This window comes from Schistocerca gregaria, chromosome 9 (genome assembly GCF_023897955.1).
Source record: "Schistocerca gregaria isolate iqSchGreg1 chromosome 9, iqSchGreg1.2, whole genome shotgun sequence".
In the NCBI taxonomy this organism is placed as follows: Eukaryota; Metazoa; Arthropoda; class Insecta; order Orthoptera; family Acrididae; genus Schistocerca; species Schistocerca gregaria.
Genome location: NC_064928.1, coordinates 174,844,052 through 174,863,444, shown reverse-complemented (window position 1 = coordinate 174,863,444; position 19,393 = coordinate 174,844,052). Strand labels below are relative to the sequence as shown.

At 42.7% G+C, this 19,393-nt stretch overlaps 1 protein-coding gene across 1 annotated transcript in view; it reads right to left on the bottom strand.

Moving 5' to 3' along the window:
• Positions 1 to 19,393, bottom strand: part of LOC126291566 (nuclear RNA export factor 1-like) — a 145,283-nt gene that overhangs the window by 119,863 nt on the left and 6,027 nt on the right. Inside the window, exons 3-4 of the mRNA XM_049985089.1 lie at positions 3,037 to 3,428; positions 421 to 536 (exon numbers count right to left, since the gene is read on the bottom strand). Coding sequence (XP_049841046.1) covers positions 421 to 536; positions 3,037 to 3,428 — 508 coding nt within the window. The remainder of the gene's footprint in view (positions 1 to 420; positions 537 to 3,036; positions 3,429 to 19,393) is intronic.

Below are 19,393 nucleotides of genomic sequence, written 5' to 3'. Positions count from 1 at the left end.
CATACCATTACCTGCATATACTGAAATCAACTGTTCATTCATTTCACTGGGTTTTTTACTTTCACGTTAGTGAATCACTTCAAATCTCGCACTCTAGCAAAATTATACATAAGAGTAGGGCAAAAGGAAGGGCATACAATTGTCTGAATCTTTCATTTCTGTGATTTTCCTTTAGTCAGTTAATCATCCACCTTAGTTCTTCCTTTCTGCAGTAAAAAATAGAAGAAAAGAGACCAGTAAGAAATTTTGTCTGTCACAGGTACATTACACACTTTGACATATGATGGATCTACCACCTGTCTGATGTAGTATTTTTTCAAGAAGAAATTTTCTTGACTTCTATCAATACACATTGAAAAATTGTGTAATATATTACAGCTACCATTTAGATTTCTATGTAAAAGAAACTGATGTACTTACAGTGATCTGGTGCCACTGGCTAGCATTATGACCGATATCAGTAAGAATATCACCGTGCATGTTGGCAAACTTTAAGGAATTTGAGGAGTTCAACTCCACGAATTCTTCTGCAATTCCTGTAAATAACAGAAGTAAACATTTTGTAATGATTTTATTTCGTGAACGTAATTGAAACAAGACTTTTTATCACCATTTGCACAATGACTGCCCGTTTCTCTACATAACAAAAGAAAATTATGTTCTTTCTCGAGAAGGTGAAAAATTAATGATTACTGGGAGCTGACTACAATCTAAGAACTAGGGAGCTGACAAACAAACAAACTTACTGCACCACATATTGAACAAAAATGTATTACCTTTCCTTTTCAGTTCCAAATGGATTACCTTAAAGGAACACAGGCTAGTGGCAGGAAAGGAATAAAGGAAAACGATGACATGGTAATGTAACAATGGGTGGAGCTAGCACTTGATCAGTGTACAGGGAAAGGTCAGAGGAGATGCATGGAGGTGAGAGAAGGAGGGATTAAAAAGAAAGGAAAGAGGACAGGGCAAATGGAATTGGGAGAGCGGGGGGTCATGAACAGAGACGAGGCAGGCACATGGAGGCCACAGGGTGGAGATAGGGTCAAAAGGAGGAAAGGAGGGGAGGTGTGGGTAAAGCGAGGCGAGGTGTAGGTAAAGGCAAGAGAAGTCGTAGCTAAGGCAGGAGGAGGAGAAGTCGGAGCTAAGGCAGGAGGAGGAGAAGTCGGAGCTAAGGCATGAGAAGGAGAAGGCAGAGCTATGGCAGGAGAAGAAGTCATAGCTAAGGCAGCAAATAACGGACCAAGGTACGAGATAAAGAGCTGGAGGCAGCAGGGGATGAGGGTGGAAAGACATGGTGCAGACAAAGGAGAGAGATGGCATCGGGGAGGGGGGGGGGGGGGTGACAGGTACAAGAGGGTGTTGGCCAGGCACAAGCAGGGTGGAGCAGGTTCTGAGGATGGGGTGGGGACTGAGGGGCAGGCATGTAAGCAAGTGTTTAGGTCGGAGAGGTGAGGGCAGTTGTGGTGAGGGGGTGGGGGCAAGAGTGGTGGGGGTGAGGGTAGAGGGGAGGAGGAAGGCTGGAAGTAAGAATGAGGGGAAGAGGGAAGTAAAATGGCATGTTTTGAGGTGAGCAGAAGAGGGGAGGAAGTTGGAGAGGTAGAGGGGAGGGGAGGGGAAGCAGAGAAGGGAGGGGATAGTATAGGTGTAGAATATAGAAGGCAGGTGGGAGGTGTGAGTGAGGGATGGGACTAAGCGAAAGTTGAGAGACAGGGTCAGGGGTCAGGGTGCAAGGATATGGACAAGGGACAAAAGCGAGGTCGAGGGTGGCGGCGAGGGTCGAGGGTGGCGGTGGGGGCCAAGGGAGGCAGCGAAGGCTGGGGGGGGGGGGGGGGGGGGGGTTCCGGGCTGATGTTGAGGTGGGACAGGGGCTAGGGGCTTGCCGGGGTGGATGCACTTGGGGTGTGGATGAATGGATTTGGGAAGTGTACACACAGAGCGGGCAGCAGACCAAAGGGGCTGTGTGGTGAGGGGTACAGACCAAGGGGCATTGTCTCAGGGGGAGCAGACCATGGCAGAGGGGAAGTGTAGTTCACCCACAAAGGAGGTAGCTTATTAAATCCTCATTCGATGAATACTCCAATAACGTTTTTCAGTTTGGGATCCTTCCAAGCTAGATTGATGGAGGAAACAGAGAAAGTGCAAAGAAGAGCAATGCACTTAGTTAAAGTTGATCTAGTAAACACCAATGGAGATGCTTATCTAACTCCAGTGGCATATGCTGCAAGAGAGGCATTTTGTGTCACGGTCTGGTTTATTCCTAAAATTCCGAGAGAGTGTGTTCAAACTCTACAGTCAGGAATATCAACAATGTAGGAAACGACGGGTTGCTGCTTACCATACAGAAGACACGTTAAGTTGCAGAGAGGCACAATTAAAAGACACATACATAAAGCTTTCAGTCAAAGCCTTCATCAACGAAAGAGAAACACACACCCTTCACACAAACAAGTAAGTGCACCCCACGCATACATGATCGCAAACTCCAACATCTCGGGCCAGAATGCCTTCTGGCCCGAGGTGCTGGAGTTTACAACCATGTGTGCGTGGGGTGCACTTGATTGTTTGTATGAAGGGTGTGTGTTTCTCTTTCGTTGATGAAGGCTGTGGATACAAGCTTTATGTATGTGTCTTAACTGTGCTTGTCCACAACTTAACGTGTCTTCTTTACGGTAAATAGCAATCTGTCTTTTCCTACATTGTTGAGAGAATACATTCCTACACAAGTCAACCGATATACTGCTTCACCCTACATAAATCTAACTAAAAAAAACAAAACAAAAATTTATTTGAGAGATTCGTGCTCACGCGGAGGCTTACTGACAACTGTTCTTCCCGCAAACTGTTTGTGGCTGGAACAGGAAAGAGAGCAAGTGGCTCTTGTAGTCAAAGCACCCTCCAGCAAACATTGTAAGGTGGCTAGTGGGGTATAAATGTAGAAGCGGACAGCACACCCTACTAGCGTAAAAAGAATTAGGTAAGAAGCGAGATGCCTATTAACAGCTACTGTAAGACAGAACAGTCTAGTTTCCTTACCTGTCTGTGCAAACATGCCCGCTGCTTGCTGCACAGCCTGGGATGACACAGTGCTGTGTGTCAGGGACTGGTAGTAACTCTGCTGCACGACAGGTGGCTTCACCGCAGGTGGGGCCTGGTAGTGGCTCTGCTGCAGCACTGGCTGCTGTACGATAGGCGGCTGCACCACAGGCGGCGACTGGTAGTGGCTCTGCTGCACCACTGGCTGCTGTACGACAGGTGGCTGTGCCACAGGTGGCGGGTGGCGCGGCTGCACCGTGGGCAGCGGTCGGTGTGGTTGCACCGCGGGCAGCGGCTGCCGCTGGTATTGTGGTTTCCCTCTGCCGCCATATAGTACTGGTCCTCTTTCTATAATCGGATCTTTGGTGACTGGGACTTGCGTCAGCACCCGCCTGTTATACGAGAGATATTAAATCGATAAACGGGCTCAGAATTCTAGAAGAACACAGCCTACAGCCAACGCCCTATAAGACTAAAGGTAACACTCGCCGTACGGTCGGGGTGCTGAGTGGTCGTCAGACGAGTAAAAAAAGGATCTGAAACATTACTATTCTTCACTGATATACGATGAATACTCCAATATGTATCACTATAATGAGGGATACTTCCAGACAGACTGAAATGTGTTACTGTCAACCCTTTTACAATAAAGGCAATAAGACAGATGTTAATTAGTACTGACCGGTCTCACTAAGACTAATCTCCACCATGAAGGTGCTGGAAAAAAATTATGCATCCAAATGCCTTCACACTTGATACACTAAATAGTATAATTATACAACATTTAAAAGATAAAATTTTTCCAACTGGTAATTTCTGTGATATGTCAAATGCACATGATTTTCAGTTTGCAGTTTCTCCTACAGAAGCTCAAATATTATGGGATCAAAGACCATGTTGTTAACTGGTTTCATCTTCTCTATCTATCAGGATGCTACGTGTTGCACTGAGAAATTCAGCAGTTGCACACAATGAAACAGCAACTTCAGTATGGGGATAAAATCTACATTTTTAGAACACGAATTAATATGGGGTCACCTTTGTTCTTGTTACATACAATGGACCTTCTATCACACATCCAAGAAGCAGAAATAATTCACTTTGCTGAAAATCCAAACTAGTACATATAGGTATTATAATAAAACCTAATGGAGTAATTTCAACACTTGAAAATGTAAAAAAAGGTTTTCTACACGATTTTTGATGTTTGCATAATTTTTGCTGCTTCTGAATTACTTTTTAGTGCAGATTTCAGATCTGTTACAACATATAGTTTTTCCACATTAAATAAGTGCATTTTTCATTTAACCTCAAGTTCCACAAAGAGAAATTTTATTGCAAGTAAGGGAAATGTTATTTTAGTAATTTGGAGTAGTTAGCCTCGCCTGTCACTCCCATCTAGCTGTTTGGTATGCTATACTGTTACGAGGTTACATTTGTGTTGTTAAATGTAGATTTGCAGTTTCTCAGTAAAGAGTTCCCGAAAGTGGTCCCGTAGCCCAAATGCATTCTGTTATGTATGTGGTAGCTACGTAACTAAGTGAAATATGACATTAATAGCTTCATGAAAAATATGTACTACACATACTTTGTGTATGAGACTTGGTGATAGTAACCAAAGCTGGGCATCACACAAGGTAGACCGTACAGGTATCAATGCATAGACGATGTGGAAAAATGGGAAAAGGAAATCAATATCTTTTGCAATCCCCATAGTTTGGAAGGAGCCACAAAATCATGTGTATCTCTTTGTTTTCCCTTAGTACTGTTACCATCACAGGCCACAGCGCAAAAAGCAAGGAGGATATAAAATATCCTAACATTTATTCAGTCTTGTGATCAGTTACACATAGTGAAGCCCCCTCCTCCAACTCCACCTTCCATTGTTGAAGACTTGCAACAGGAGAGCAACTCAGAAAAGGAGAGTGATGATTACAAGCTGGAAGAGCTGCACTAGAGTTATTTAATCAAAAGGAACTAAATGATTTAACATGTGACCTGAATCTGACAAAAGATGCTCCCAAATTGCTTGGGTCATCTACTACAGTCAGCCAGAGTATCATTCTTTTGGCACATGAAAAGAAATTAATAAATTAAAGAAGAAGACCATAGGGTTTTTTGTTGCCATACTGAGGGTTTATTGAATATCTTTAATGTGATCTATGATACAAAGCAGTGGAGATTGTTTACAGACTGATCAAAATGTAGCCTGAAAGGCATACTCTTCCACAATGGAAATTTATTTGGCTCAATACTTGTTGTCCATTCAGTACACTGGGCCTCAATGCTGTGCTGAAACTGTGAATCATGAAAAACATTCTAGGACGTATGTGGGAATTTGCAAGTAGCTAGCATGTTAAGTTGATGAACAATCTGGCTACACAAAAATGTCTAGTTTCTTTTGTGAGCGGGACAGCTGAGTGAAAAACCAGCACTGGTACTTAACTAATTCGCTCTTCAACCTGGTTCACAGAATATGATAAATGAAGCAGTTGGTCATCCAAGCAAGATACTATGATCACTTCATCACAGCAAGGTTGGATTAATGACACCCTTCACTAAAGCACTTCCAAAAGATGGTGACAGCCTACTGTGCTCAGTAACAAGATTTCCAAAAGTACTTAATGAGAAACTTAAAGAAGGCATCTCTGTGGAGCCGCAGATCAGAAATTTAATGAAAGACAGTTTGCTTGAAAGTACAATGAATTCAGTGTAAAGGGCCTGGGTTTAATTTAACAATGTAGTGCCCAACTTTTGGGCATCAACAAACATCCAAATTGTAAAACCACAGTTAAAGTAATGTTGCAGTCTCATGAAATTAGGATGCAACACATGTGTGAAGCTCCATTTTCCACATTCACATTTTGAATTTTTTCCTGCAAACCATGCCAATGTCAGTGAAGAAGAAGGATAATGGTTCCAAGAGGATATCAAGAAGATGGAAGGGAAATACCAGGGAAGGTGGAACGAACAAACACGATGGCTTGAAACTGTTTTATACTACTGAGAGATGACATTGGAGTACGGAGACAATCGAATAAGAGACCTTTCAATCCCACCTTAGAAAGACCTCGACACAGTGAAATCAGCTAACGGAAATTAAACTGTCAGACATGTGCTGGTTTTGTAATAATTATTAGCATTTTTGAATAAACGTGTACCACTGTTTCATCTAATGCAGTGTGTAATGATTCTGGACAATATTACAAAATAAATGATTAACTTTTAATGCAATTAAAAAAAAATTCCTGTTAGAAAAAATGTGATTTCAGCTAAAACTTCGGATGTAATTTGCACAAAAAAATCTGGTGTGACAAAGAAAAACCAAAATAAGATTTGAAATCAGAATGAAAAATAGTTTATGTATTGTTACAGTCATGAAACATCGTTCCAAAGCTTTTAAAATGCAGCATAGTGTTTTTTCTCAAAAATTAATGACTGGTAGCGGCAAATGGACTGTCACTGAATTCAGTCTAGTTTTAGAAAGCATCATTAACGGAACTTTTACACACATTAATATATGATATCTAAGCAAATCTTTGTCACAGAAGTTCAAAATGCCACACTATGTGCAGTTCAAAACTTGTAAGATGTTTCTACTCAGCAAATGTCTGAATTTTTTTTGTGCTGGTACCTCAAGTGGCCACATAGAATTTCAAATGGTTGGATTAATTGGGGGAGGGACTTTCAGCTTCACAGTGATGCCTTCACCACTCTTGTCTGGGCAGTTGGGGCATCAGGACTGCTGTCTCTGTGCACCCCTGTTTAGTGCCTGCATCTCAAAAGGCAATGAAATAGTCACCTGAGCTACATTATGCAGTGAATTTTGTTTGAAACTGAACAAATCTCTTCTGGAGGTCACTGACTGATTGTGCAAGCTTGCGGGGACAGTGCTCTATCAAATTCGCAAGTTTCGCCGTGGATGAAAGCATTTAAGGAAGACCAGGAAGAGGTAGTCGATGAATCACACACTCGACGGTCATCAAGCACCAAAACCGATGACAATTTGGGCCATGTGTGCGATCTGTTCAATTGACTATCAGTTGAGTGTCCAGAAGATTGCAGAAACTCTTAACAGTCCCAAAGCAACTGTACAATTAGTGAACTATAAATTGCACATGAGGAAGGTGTGTGCCAAACTGGTTCCCAAGCTTTTGATGGGCAATCGGAGGAATCATCAGGTGCCTCTTGCAATTGAATTTCTCGAATGCGCTGATTTTTTAACTTATTTCTTGGACATCATTACCAGCAATGAAACAGAACGTCAAAGCTGCAAGTGGCATACACTTCAATATCCCCAAAACTGAAAAAAAAATCAAAACTGAGCAAATTGAAAGTGAAAACAATGTCAACGGTCTTTTTTGATGCCAATAGTGTGGTCCACAGAAAGTCTGTTCCCCACAGCCAAATAGTGAACGCTGCCTACTATGTCAGTGTGCTGGGAAAATTGCAAAAATTGGTCATGTGAGTGAGAAAGGAGATCATCACTTTGACTGAAAAAAGCCCAAATGAGCAAATCCAAACAATGCTGATTTGCCTTTTTGACAGCATGGGTATTGTGCATAAAGAATTTGTTCCCCCTGGTCAAACTGTTTTACAGAAGTGTCCCTAAAAGGCTAAAGGAAAGGGTGAATTGAGTGAGACCAGACAATGAAGACAGGTGAGTTGTCTGCATCAAGACAACACCCCCTGTCACATGGCCTTGTATATAACAGAATATTTTACCTCGAAAGACATTACTGTTGCTCCACAGCCACCCTTATTTTCCAGGCCTGGCTCACATTTTTTTTCTTTTGCCAAAATTGAAAAATGTCTTAAAAGGTTGTCATTTTGGGTCTCTCAAGAATATTCAAAACGACATGACCAACTTGTTAAAGGCCCTACCAGTTGAAGCCTTTCAACACTGCTACCAAGACTGGAAACAGTGATTCTACCAATGTATACAATCTAAACAATTTAAAAATCATTTTTATAGATATTTACACTTTAGGGACTGTTCTATTTTCACTTACGAGAGCTGTTCAATAAAGAATGATCATAATTTTTTTATGGTCATAATTTCTTGTGCTAAAATTTCTTACGATATCCTGTTAGCTTAATGTGCAACAAACATGCTGTAATAGTTTCATTGTTGGGACTCCTGGTTCCCAAGGTCAGAAATGTTCAGGATCGCCTGCTGCTGCAATGGAGGTAACACGTGAGGGACAATATGTGGCTTTGAAATTCTGTTTTCGTCTCAACAAATCTTCAGCTGAGGCCTATACAATGTTACAGGAGGCCTATGGAGTGTCTGTTCTTCCCTACAGCACAGCTCGAAGGTGCTTTAAAATGCTTAAAGAGGGGGAATGACCAATATCAAAGGAAGGTGGACCTGGTGCTCTATTTACTGCTCTTACATAAGAAAACATCAACAATGCTGCTGTCATTGTGAGAGAGGATCGATGAATTACCTTAAGATCACTTTCTGAAATACTGAACATTTCACTGGGTGCCACCCACATGTTGGTGACAGAAAAAGTGCACACAACACGTGTTTGTGTGCGATGGGTTCCTAGACTGTCAATTCCCGAATAAAAGGGACACTCGTGTGCAGGTCTGCACACAGTTAAAGTCAATGTTAAAGGAAGATCCAGAGTTTTTTTTGTCCCCCCCCCCCTTAAATGTAATCACTGCTGATGAAACTTTGCTACACCATTTTGATCCTGAGAGCAAACAGCAAAACTCAATGTGGAAATCTCCATCACCAACCCAAGTGGTTGCTTCTGCTGGGAAAGTGGAAGGAACAGCAATAAGCATTATTGAGATTACTTACAAAACATCGACCAAGAGTTAATAAGAGCAAAAAAGCTAAGTGCACTGTGTGTGGAGGGGTGGAAAAAAAAAGAGACAGATTATAAAACTAAAAGGGTTTGTAGAACGGAATAGTTACTGAGAAGATAGGCTCAGACTGAACAAATTAACATAAATTAAGACAAAGTAAATATTCCAGAATTTGAATCAAGAACAGCTGCCAACATGAGTACTTAGAAGTACACATCTTCGAAGCAGTAAAGCAATGTAATCTTTTAATAAAAGCAAACCTTCCAGTCCAGACCGGATACCAATTAGGACTCTTTCAGAGTATACTGATGCAATAGCTCCATACTTAACAAACATATACAACCACTTGCTTGACAAAAGACCTGAAGACTGGAAAGTTACACAGGTCACACCAATATTCAAGAAAAGCAACAGGAATAATCCACTGAATTACAGACCTGTATCATTAACATCGATATGCACCAGGATTTTGGAATAGATATTGTGTCTGAATATGACTGATTACTTTTAAGAGAATGGTCTATTGACACACAGTCAACATGGGTTTAGAAAACATTGTTTTTGTGAAACACAATTTGCTCTTCACTCACATGAAGTGTTGACTGCTATTGACAAGGGATTTCAAATTGATTCTACATTTTTACAGTTTCAGAAGGCTTTTGACACTGTACCTCACAAGTGGCTTGTAATAAAATTGTGTGCTTACGGAATATCAGCTCTGTTATGGGACTGGATTCATGATTTCCTGACAGAGAGGTCACGGTTCATAGTAGCTGATGGAAATGGATGGATGGAGATGATGATAAGGGCACCTGATGGCATGGTCTTTAGCATCCGCACAAAAACAGATTGAGACGAGTGTCGGTAAAAGACCCAGAACAGAAAGATAAAACAGCAAGTAAAACACATGTAACAAAGGGTGGAAAACCATACGGCCATACACCAAAGCATGGGACAAAGCATGGCGTCAGCAGTAAAACATGAATGACACAGGAAGAAAGTGGTAGAAGGAGCTAAAACAATATAACAGAGGATGTGGCTAGTGGACTGCAAGGAAAGAAAAAAAAAAAAGGAGGTGCCAGTCACCACAACACACTAAAACCTCCAGCCTAAAAGTTTAGGCCAGAGGCCAGACACATCGCAAAACTTTAAAACCCTAAGTACACTCGTCTCATCATCAGCTAAAATAGAGGGCAGATCCCCATTAATTTTGCTGCCGCCCTTGCATCACAGTATAAAATGCACTCCGTTAAAACATTGCGGATAGAGATGTGCTCAACACAGGCATCACAAAATAGGGGATCCTCCTGCCACAATAGAAAGCTATGTGTGAGAGGACAGTGCCCAATCCTAGAGACGAGTGAGTGTGACTTCATACCACCTGAGCAGAAGGAGCACCATGGCCAGGTTGTGGACTTCACCAACCACAGCTTATTGGCCGTCACCACCAGCCACTCCTCCCACAACTGCACGCCCTTCCTGGCAGGACAGAAGCGACATACTGCGAGGGAATAGGACACTGTGTCACGTCCTGTCCTATGCAGGCCCTCCTTGGCAGCCCGATCGGCCTGTTCATTGGCCCATATCCATACATAACCAGGCACCCAGTAGAATTACATGTGATTACCCCACTGTTGGAGCAAGTACAATTGGCTAAATACGAGCCAGACCAACTCCTCAGCTGGGTACAGGTTCTGCAATGATTCTGAGGCACTAAGGAAATTGGAGTAGATGAGGAAACTTTTGCCCAGAAGACGACGCATCTGCTCCAGTGCCTTCAGGATCACGTGGAGCTCTGCTGAAAAAATCGTATACTCGACGGGAAGGCAAATCCTGATGACACAGTCTGGGAACAGGACAGAGCAGCAGCCAAGGGAATTCCCAGGTTTGAAGCCATCAGTGTAAATGACCATGAAACATAGATCAATATGTAAAATCTGGTAACTATCGTTCTTAGAATTAGTCAAATCTAAAATAATTCTAGGTCTCTGGAGGAGCCAGGGTGGAAATCTGCTCCAACCTCGATGCAAAACATTAAGACCAGCCGCGTCCGTCTCTAGAAGGCAATCCTGTGCACGAATCCCACAGTGCCTCATTGCACGTTGCCTGGTATGAAAAACCCATGCCAGTGGAAGCCGAGCAGCAATATGGTATGCAGGTATGTATGGTGTGAACAGAGTTTTATACATCTGGCGCACACTAAGAAGACACTGCCTAATGTGAAGTGGCGGTTCACCAACCTCTGCACAGAGGATTGGTATGGGGCTTGTTCTGAATGCCCAGTGGAAATTGAATGCCTTCAAGAAGCACCATGACCAACATTTTCAAATAAGGTCTCACAGACCCATACACCGTGCAACCATAATCGAGCCAAGATCGCACATATGCCCTATAAAACCAGGGCAGATAAGTCCTGTCTGCTCCCCGTGTAGTGCGACTAAGACATTTTAAAATACTGAGAGCCTTAAGTGACAGTTTCTTCATGCCCTTAAGATGTGGCAACCATGTACGTTTGCTGTCAAATATAAGGCCCAGAAACCTCACTATGTCTGTAGAATCCCTTATCATCAACTCAGGAAAGTTTAAAATGGAATGAGAATGGTTAAAAAGAACACACATAGACTTCTCAGTTGAAAACTTAAACACACTCTTCTGCGGCCATTAATCCAAATGTCTAAGAGTGAGTTGCAAATAACGTATTGTCATGGCAAGACTGGAAGAGGAGAAAAACAAAAAAACACAGAGAAATCATCCCCAAACAAAGAACACTGGACAGGACTTAGCACTGCTGAGGTAATACTATTAATAGCTGTGGCAAAGACAGTCACATTTAAAACACTAACTTGAGGGGGACCGTTCTCCTGCTCAAACAGCTCAGACAGAATGCCACCGACTCTGTATCGAAAATACCTTGGCGAGAGAAAGGACCAAATAAAAATGGGAAGACAACCACGAAAACACCAGTTGCCAAGCTGCTCAAGGATAAGATGCCTCCAAGCAGTATCATAGGCCTTCTCGATGTCAAAAAATATACGTAAAAGGTGATGCCGGTTCAGGAAAGCCTATTGTATAGCCGCCTCCAGGAGGACCAGGTTATCAAAGGTGAAGCAATACCTCCTGAACCCACACTGAAAGAGACTAAGGAGTTGACTGGATTCTAACATCCAGACCAGGCGGCAGTTGACCATCCACTCCAAGGCCTTTCCCAGGCAGCTAGTGAGGGCAAAACTGCGATAACTACTCAGCTGCGCACAGTCCTTCACAGGTTTTACAAGAGGAATCAAAATGGCCTCACGCCACGAGTCAGAATAATGGCCTGACGCCCAAATGGCATTAAAAAGTGCGAGGAGGCTACCTTTGTTTCTGTTGGTGAGGTGTCGCAGCATACTACAATGGATTCTATCATGACCAGGGGATGTGTCACAAGCCACAGACAATGCAGAATTCAGCTCCCACATGGAGAATGGGCAGTTGTAAACTTCATCAGAGGCAGACCGGAAATCCAAACTGCCACTCTCAGCAACCATTCTATGGCACTGGAAAGCTGGATCCTGACTATTAGTTGCAGTAACCATGGCAAAATAGGCCGCCATCAACTGGGCAATGTCTTGCAGATTGGTTTGCAGTGTGCCGCTCCCAATTAAAGCAGCCATTGGGCACCTCTCCCTAAAATTTGCCTGATGGTCTCACATAAAATAGAAATCTTTGTGGAGTGAGTAATGGTGTTCAGGAACTGTTGCCACAACCTCTTCTTGCTCTCCCGAATAATCCGGCGACACCTTGGCCTCGCCATCGGAAAGGCTGCAGGATTCTCCACAATTGGCTGACACTTGAACCTAGGCAGAACCGCATGCCTAGTCCTGATTGCAGAGTGGCATTTGTCCCTTCACGAAGGGACAAGGTGCCTCTTCTGTCCTGTGGAATGGATGCCACAACAGTGTGGTGGATCATTTTGGTAATATGATCCACCCATTCCTCAACATCGGCACAGTATTCAATCTGGGCTAGTTGCTCATAAAGTGTCCACTCTGCTCTACAGAGCACCCACTGCAGCAGCTTCCTATTGGGTTCCACCCCATCTGGCAAGTGGCAAGTCGGCGACCACTTCCCACTGAGCCACGTGAGCAAGGGCTGGAGAGCAAAGTGAGAGATCAATGGCTGAGAACGACCCAGCTGCAGTGCAAAAGTGTGTGCTCTGTCCCGTATTTAGCAAATACACACACGAGGACATGAAAAACCTCTCGACTGCCCTTCCCTGCAGACAGGTTAGTTGCAGAGCCCCAAAGTACATAGTGAGCATTAAAATTAACACAGAGGATGAAGAGGTGGGGGAGCTGTGTAAGGAGGTCACCAAGAGCCTCAACATAATGTCAATGGATGATGCAAGTGCACTGATACGGCAACTGTTTGTAAATTCATCGTAAGGCAGAGAGGCGAGGAGTGGTAGTCAGTATTGACGAAAATACAGACTCCTCCACTAGCTCTCTCGCCACTCACGTCGTCCTTCTTGTGGAGGACATAGTCCCGAAGCTCAGGAGTGTACGACTGACAGAAAAAGAGTCTCCTGGAGACACAGACACAGTGGTCTACCCTGAGAGAGTAGACAAAGTTCCTCCATATGCGTCCTGAAACTCTACAAATTCCACTAAAGATTGGAACCATCTATCACGCGGGTACCAACTTCAACCTGTCTCTCCGCCTGGGTGGGGAGACTGGAGCAGGAGGAACGGCAGTCATGGGTCGAGATGATTGCCCGACACATCCCTCATACTCCAACAGCTCTGAGGAAGATTCACATGAAGCATCATGCAGAATCAGATCGACATGGTCGGATGGTTTATCACTTGACTTTACCAGCTGTTTCTGTTTACAGTAGCTTTTCACGGTTTTGTGGGCTTTGCTTGAGCTGGAGGAGGAATGGTAATGGCTGTGCTGGGCTTCTGAACAGGCTCAGGCGGGTCTCGATCAAGTTGGCCACTGTAGCTTTGTCTGCTGTTGCAGGGGGGCTACTGTGTTGGATCACTTGCTGCCTGGCAAGTGCACTGACATGTGCAGTGTTTGTGCCAACACTCGCCGTCTCCAATTTATAGAGGCATCATATTTTGGAGTAGGCTTCTGAAAAATGGACGCAAAAGTCAAAGCAAATGTGGGAGGCTGCATGGACTTTTAACTTTTTTTTTTTTTTTGTGCCTCACCAGGTGTTGCCCAGAGCAGTTTATACATCTAGCTTGAGACTAGCAACCAACTCCTTCACGAGCGGCCTTACCACAGTTTCCACATGTCTCTTCTTCTTTACACCCAAGGGTTGTATGCCCAAAATGCTGGCATTTGGAACACCTTTGCTGAAGTTCAAAGTGCTGTGGATCTCTGTATTGATGGCATATTTGCCCAGGCACTTTGCACTCTGTAGATTAACAGTTTGTTGGGAACTGGATGTTTCAAACAATAGCGTCCCATTTCGCAACTGCTTCACAGATTTTAAAGTCTCAGCAATTCCTTCTAAGCTCTTCTGGATGTAAAAAGGCGAGACCATCTCGAAAATACCCTCTTTCTGTTTGATTACTAAAAACGCATTCTGATTACCATCCTGTGCTCTGTTACTCTTTACTGCTGTGTGCTGTCTTACTTTCGCATCTGGAGGGCTGGCTACCCAAGCCCTCTCACTAGTTGGGGTGTTAGTACCTTCCAGTGGCTCACCTGTTACACTGGGAGGAGGAAAGGAAGATTTCGGAGGATCCATTTTGGTCCCATGAGCAGCTAGGGAAATAAGGGTCCACTCAGACAGAGCGCCGCATGCATGAGTAAATCTTATACAACTGAGGTGCAGCAGGTTCCTCAGAGGTTGCCCGCTAATGACTGTTCCACCTCAGCAGCCATGCATCTCATCAGTGCACTGCACACCTTGAGACTGAAGGGTTCTTTATAGAGGTTTCCCCTGAGACACACAATGCACACCTTGAGACTGAAGGGTTCTTTATACAGGTTTCCCCTGAGACACACAACATTCCATAGCGATGCCACACGGTGGTCGCTAATGCATGCCCAGAGTTTATGGTGCAGGGGGGCTGGCAGCACTAACCAGTCCCCAGCTCAGGAACCCCTGGGTCGCCAAGCCCGTAGCCAGCAAATGAATGCCAAGCCCCTGAGAGCTAACTGATGGAAAGTCACTGAGTAAAACAAGTGATTCCTGGCATTTCCCAAGGTAGTAGTATAGGCCCTTCGCTGTTCCTTACCTGTATAAAAGATTTACGAGACCATGTTAACTGCCACCTTAGGTTGTTGGCAGCTGGTGCTTCATTCACTGTCTAATAAAATTATCAGAAGATCAAAACCAACTGCAGACTGTTTTAGATAAGATATGTATATGGTACAAATATTGACAACTGACTCTAAATAATGAAAAGTGGGGTCATCCCATGAGTGCTAAAAAAACCATTAAACTTTGATTACACGATAAATCAGTCAAATCTAAAGGCTGCGAGTTCAGCTAAATACTTAGGAATTACAATTACAAACAACTTAAATTGGAAATAACACACAGAAAATGTTGTTGGGAAGGCAAACCAAAGACTGCAATTTATTGACAGAACACTTAGAAGATGCAATAGATCTACTAAAGAGACTGCCTGCACTACAGTTGTCAGTCCTCTTTTGGAGTACTGCTGCTTGGTGTGTTATCCTTGCCAGATATGATTACCAGAGTGCATAGGTAAAGTTCAAAGAAGAACAGTATAATTTGTATTATCGAGAAGCAGGGGAGAGAGTATCACAGACACAATACAGGGGTGGACGGCATTAAAAGAGAGGTGTTTCTTGTTGTGGTGGGATCTACTCACAACATTTCAATCACCAACTTTCTCCTCCGAATGCAAAAAATATTTTATTGACATCTACCTACATAGGGAGAAACAATCCTGATAATAAAGTATCAGAAATCAGAGCTTGCACAGAAAGATATTTGTTTTTCCTGTGTGCAGTTTGAGAGTGGAATAATAGAGAATTATTGTGAAGGTGCTTTCGTGAACCCTCTGCCAGGCACTTAAGTGTTTAAGTGTGACTTACACATTATCCACATAGATGTAAATGTAGATTAATGCTGGGTGGAAGAATCCAGATAGCAGCTGTGAAGGAGGCACAAGGTCACAACTGTCATGTTATACAGCATGCTCTGCCACAGGATACACTCTCTCTCTCTCTCTCTCTCTCTCTCTCTCTCTCTCTCTCTCTCTCTGTCCATTGTTGATGGTCTGTAGTTAGAATTAAAACAACATTTTCTATTGAAAGTTAATCTTTCATGAAAGACTGAATGAGCAGTCTTTGTTTGGGATCATTACTACATTTGGTCACAAAAATTAAATTAATAATAGCTTTCAAATGACCAGGAAATGAGATCTGGCAACTTTTAGGAGAGACACGAGGCATAAATATTGCCTGCTAGCAGTGGCCAAACACCTAACAGAACAAAATGTTTCAACATGAGAAATGCTGAGAAAGACCTGTGAATGAATATTGTATCCAAAAATGGCACTAGAAGAACTAGAAAGACTGGAGAGCTAAGGACTCCTGAAACAATTTAATGCAGAACGCAAACTGGTGGCGAGATGATTATAGTAGAAAGGATAGCTACTTTGAAAGCCAGACCACAGGAAACACAATACAATAATAAAAGAAACACTTGTCACTATATGTTCTCTAGGAAGTTATTGGACAGAATGTCGAGATGAAACAACAAGAACTGCTGGAGCTTAGAACATACTGTCAAATGGTACAAACAATTGAAGCAACACATGGTCTACAGCACCAGTTCTCACTGAACAGTAATGTAATACCTGCCCAGTAATAATAGTAATAGTAATACTAATAATAATAATAATAATAATAATAAAACAATGTAAAATCTAGGAACAAAAAAAACATCATCATGAAAAGGATAGATTGCTACTCAACAAAGAGGAGGCGCTGATTCACAGACAAGCACAACTGAAAGACTACTGAACATTTCAGCTTTCAGCCAAAAGTTCTTCTTTTGGAACAAAAATCACACATACATTCACATATACGCAATGCGAACACACATATATGGCCCCATGACCTTGCTGCATCTATGCTATTTTGTATGTATTAGGTCGGTGCATAAATTCATGGAGTTTGTTTTATATGTTGGTATTCCATTTATTATGGAATTTATTATGGGTTCATTTATCTATTATTATTTTTTTATCATTTTTTATTTTCAGTTCAGTTGCTATTTGAGTTTACATATTGTCATTCGGAGGTAGTGAGTAGAGTTATGGATGAAAAAAAAGCAATTGCCAAATGGAGAAATCAGAATGTTTCCAACATATTCTTCCGTTTTGAGTTCAGTACAGGGGCGACAGCAATGGAGGCAGCCAGAAACACCTGTGCTATTTATGGAAATAATGCCATAGAGAACAGCAAGAAAATGGTTTTTCTTGTTTTAAGGAGGGTCATTTTGACGTCAGTGACACTCCACTTTCTGAAAGATGTTCAGGATTTGATGAAGATAATTTAAATGCATTAATCCTCAATGATCCACATCAGTGTACTTGAGAACAGGCAAATGTGATAAACTGTGATCATCCTGACATTGTGTGATATTTGCATGACATGGGGAAAGTTCAAAAATCAGGTGTATGGGCACAGCATGCTCCATGCCAAAGTCACAAAAATCATAGGTGCACCTCTGCCTGTCCGTCGCCAACTGACTCGTGAACAAACCCAACCATTCCTATCCTTTATTATAAGCAGTGATGAGCAATGGTGTCTTTATGCTAACATAATGTAAAGAAAGGAATGCCTGAGCTCAAACAAAGCAGGAACTCCCCCTACAAAGACCTGTGCACATGCACAAAAGATAATGTTATGCATATGGTGGACCAGTAACAGTATGGTGAACTATGGAGCTGCTTCCCCCAGGTGTACTCACCACTGCTGATATTTATTGTCAACAACTGAGACATCTGTGCCGCTAAAGTGGAGTTATTGAACGCCATTTTCCGAAATTCCTTTACCAGGTAAGACAAATGGAATATTCCAGAATTTGAAAGGCGAACAGCTGCTAGCTTGAGTTTCTTAGAAGTAAATACCTTAGGGGTTGCAAAGCAACTCAAATCGCTTGATAAGGGCAAGTCTTCAGGTCCAGATTGTATACCAATTAGGTTCCTTTCAGCTTACGCTGATACAATAGCTCCCTACTTAGCAATCATATACAACTGCTCGCTCACCGATAGATCTGTACCTACAGATTGGAAAATTGCGTAGGTTGCACCAGTGTTTAAGAAGGGTAGTACGAGTAATCCAGTGAACTACAGACCTATATCATTGACGTCGGTTTGCAGTAGGGTTTTGGAGCATATACTGTATTCAAACATTATGAATCACCTCGAAGGGAACGATCTATTGATATGTAATCAGCATGGATTCAGAAAACATCGTTCTTGTGCAACGCAGCTAGCTCTTTATTCTCATGAAGTAATGGCTGCTATCGACAGGGGATATCAAGTTGATTCCGTATTTCCAGATTTCCGGAAAGCTTTTGACACTGTTCCTCACAAGCGACTTCTAATCGAGCTGCGGGCCTACGGGGCGACTGGATTCGTAATTTCCTGTCAGAAAGGTCGCAGTTCGTAGTAATAGACGGCAAATCATTGAGTAAAACTGAAGTGATATCAGTTGTTCCCCAGGGAAGCGTCCTGGGACCTCTGCTGTTCCTGATCTATATAAATGACCTGGGTGACAATCTGAGCAGTTCGCTTAGGTTGTTCGCAGATGCTGTAATTTACCGTCTAGTAAGGTCTTCCAAAGACCAGTATCAGTTGCAAAGCGATTTAGAAAAGATTGCTGTATGGTGTGGCAGGTGAGAAAAAAATGTAGTGCATTACTTTCTGGGCAACTCTCATAAATAGAAAAGGAGTGAGGAAGACCTTTCAAATTATTGACTGACATCACTAACCCTCACTTCAGTAGAATATTTGGAACCGTTAAACTATTGCAACTCACAGCTTTTGCCTCACAATACAAAATGCTTACCAAGTCACAGCATGGATTTTGGAAAGGCCTTAGCATGGCGACTGATGTCAGTGTCTCCCATGAAGACCACAGTAAATAGAACTGGGAATGCACACAGCTGGAATATTTCTAGACCTGAGCAAACCTTTGACTCAGGTAACTATGGGCTTCTCTTAAACTGTGGGCATTAAATACCAACGAAACTTGTAGCCATGTACCTGATGAGTCACAAACAGTGTACCAAACTTTCATATAAAATTGACAACAATGTAGGAAAATACAGATTGCTACTTACTGTATAGAAGACACGTTCAGTTGCAGGCAGGCAAAATTAAAAGACATTTACACAAACCTTTTGGCCACAGCAGTCATCAGTAAAAGAGAAACACACACCATCCATAAACACAAACAAGCACACCTCATGCATACATGACCGCCTCCATCACCCAGTACCGCCCTGGACTGGAACAACTGAACGACATTCTTCACCAGGGCTTTGATTACCTAC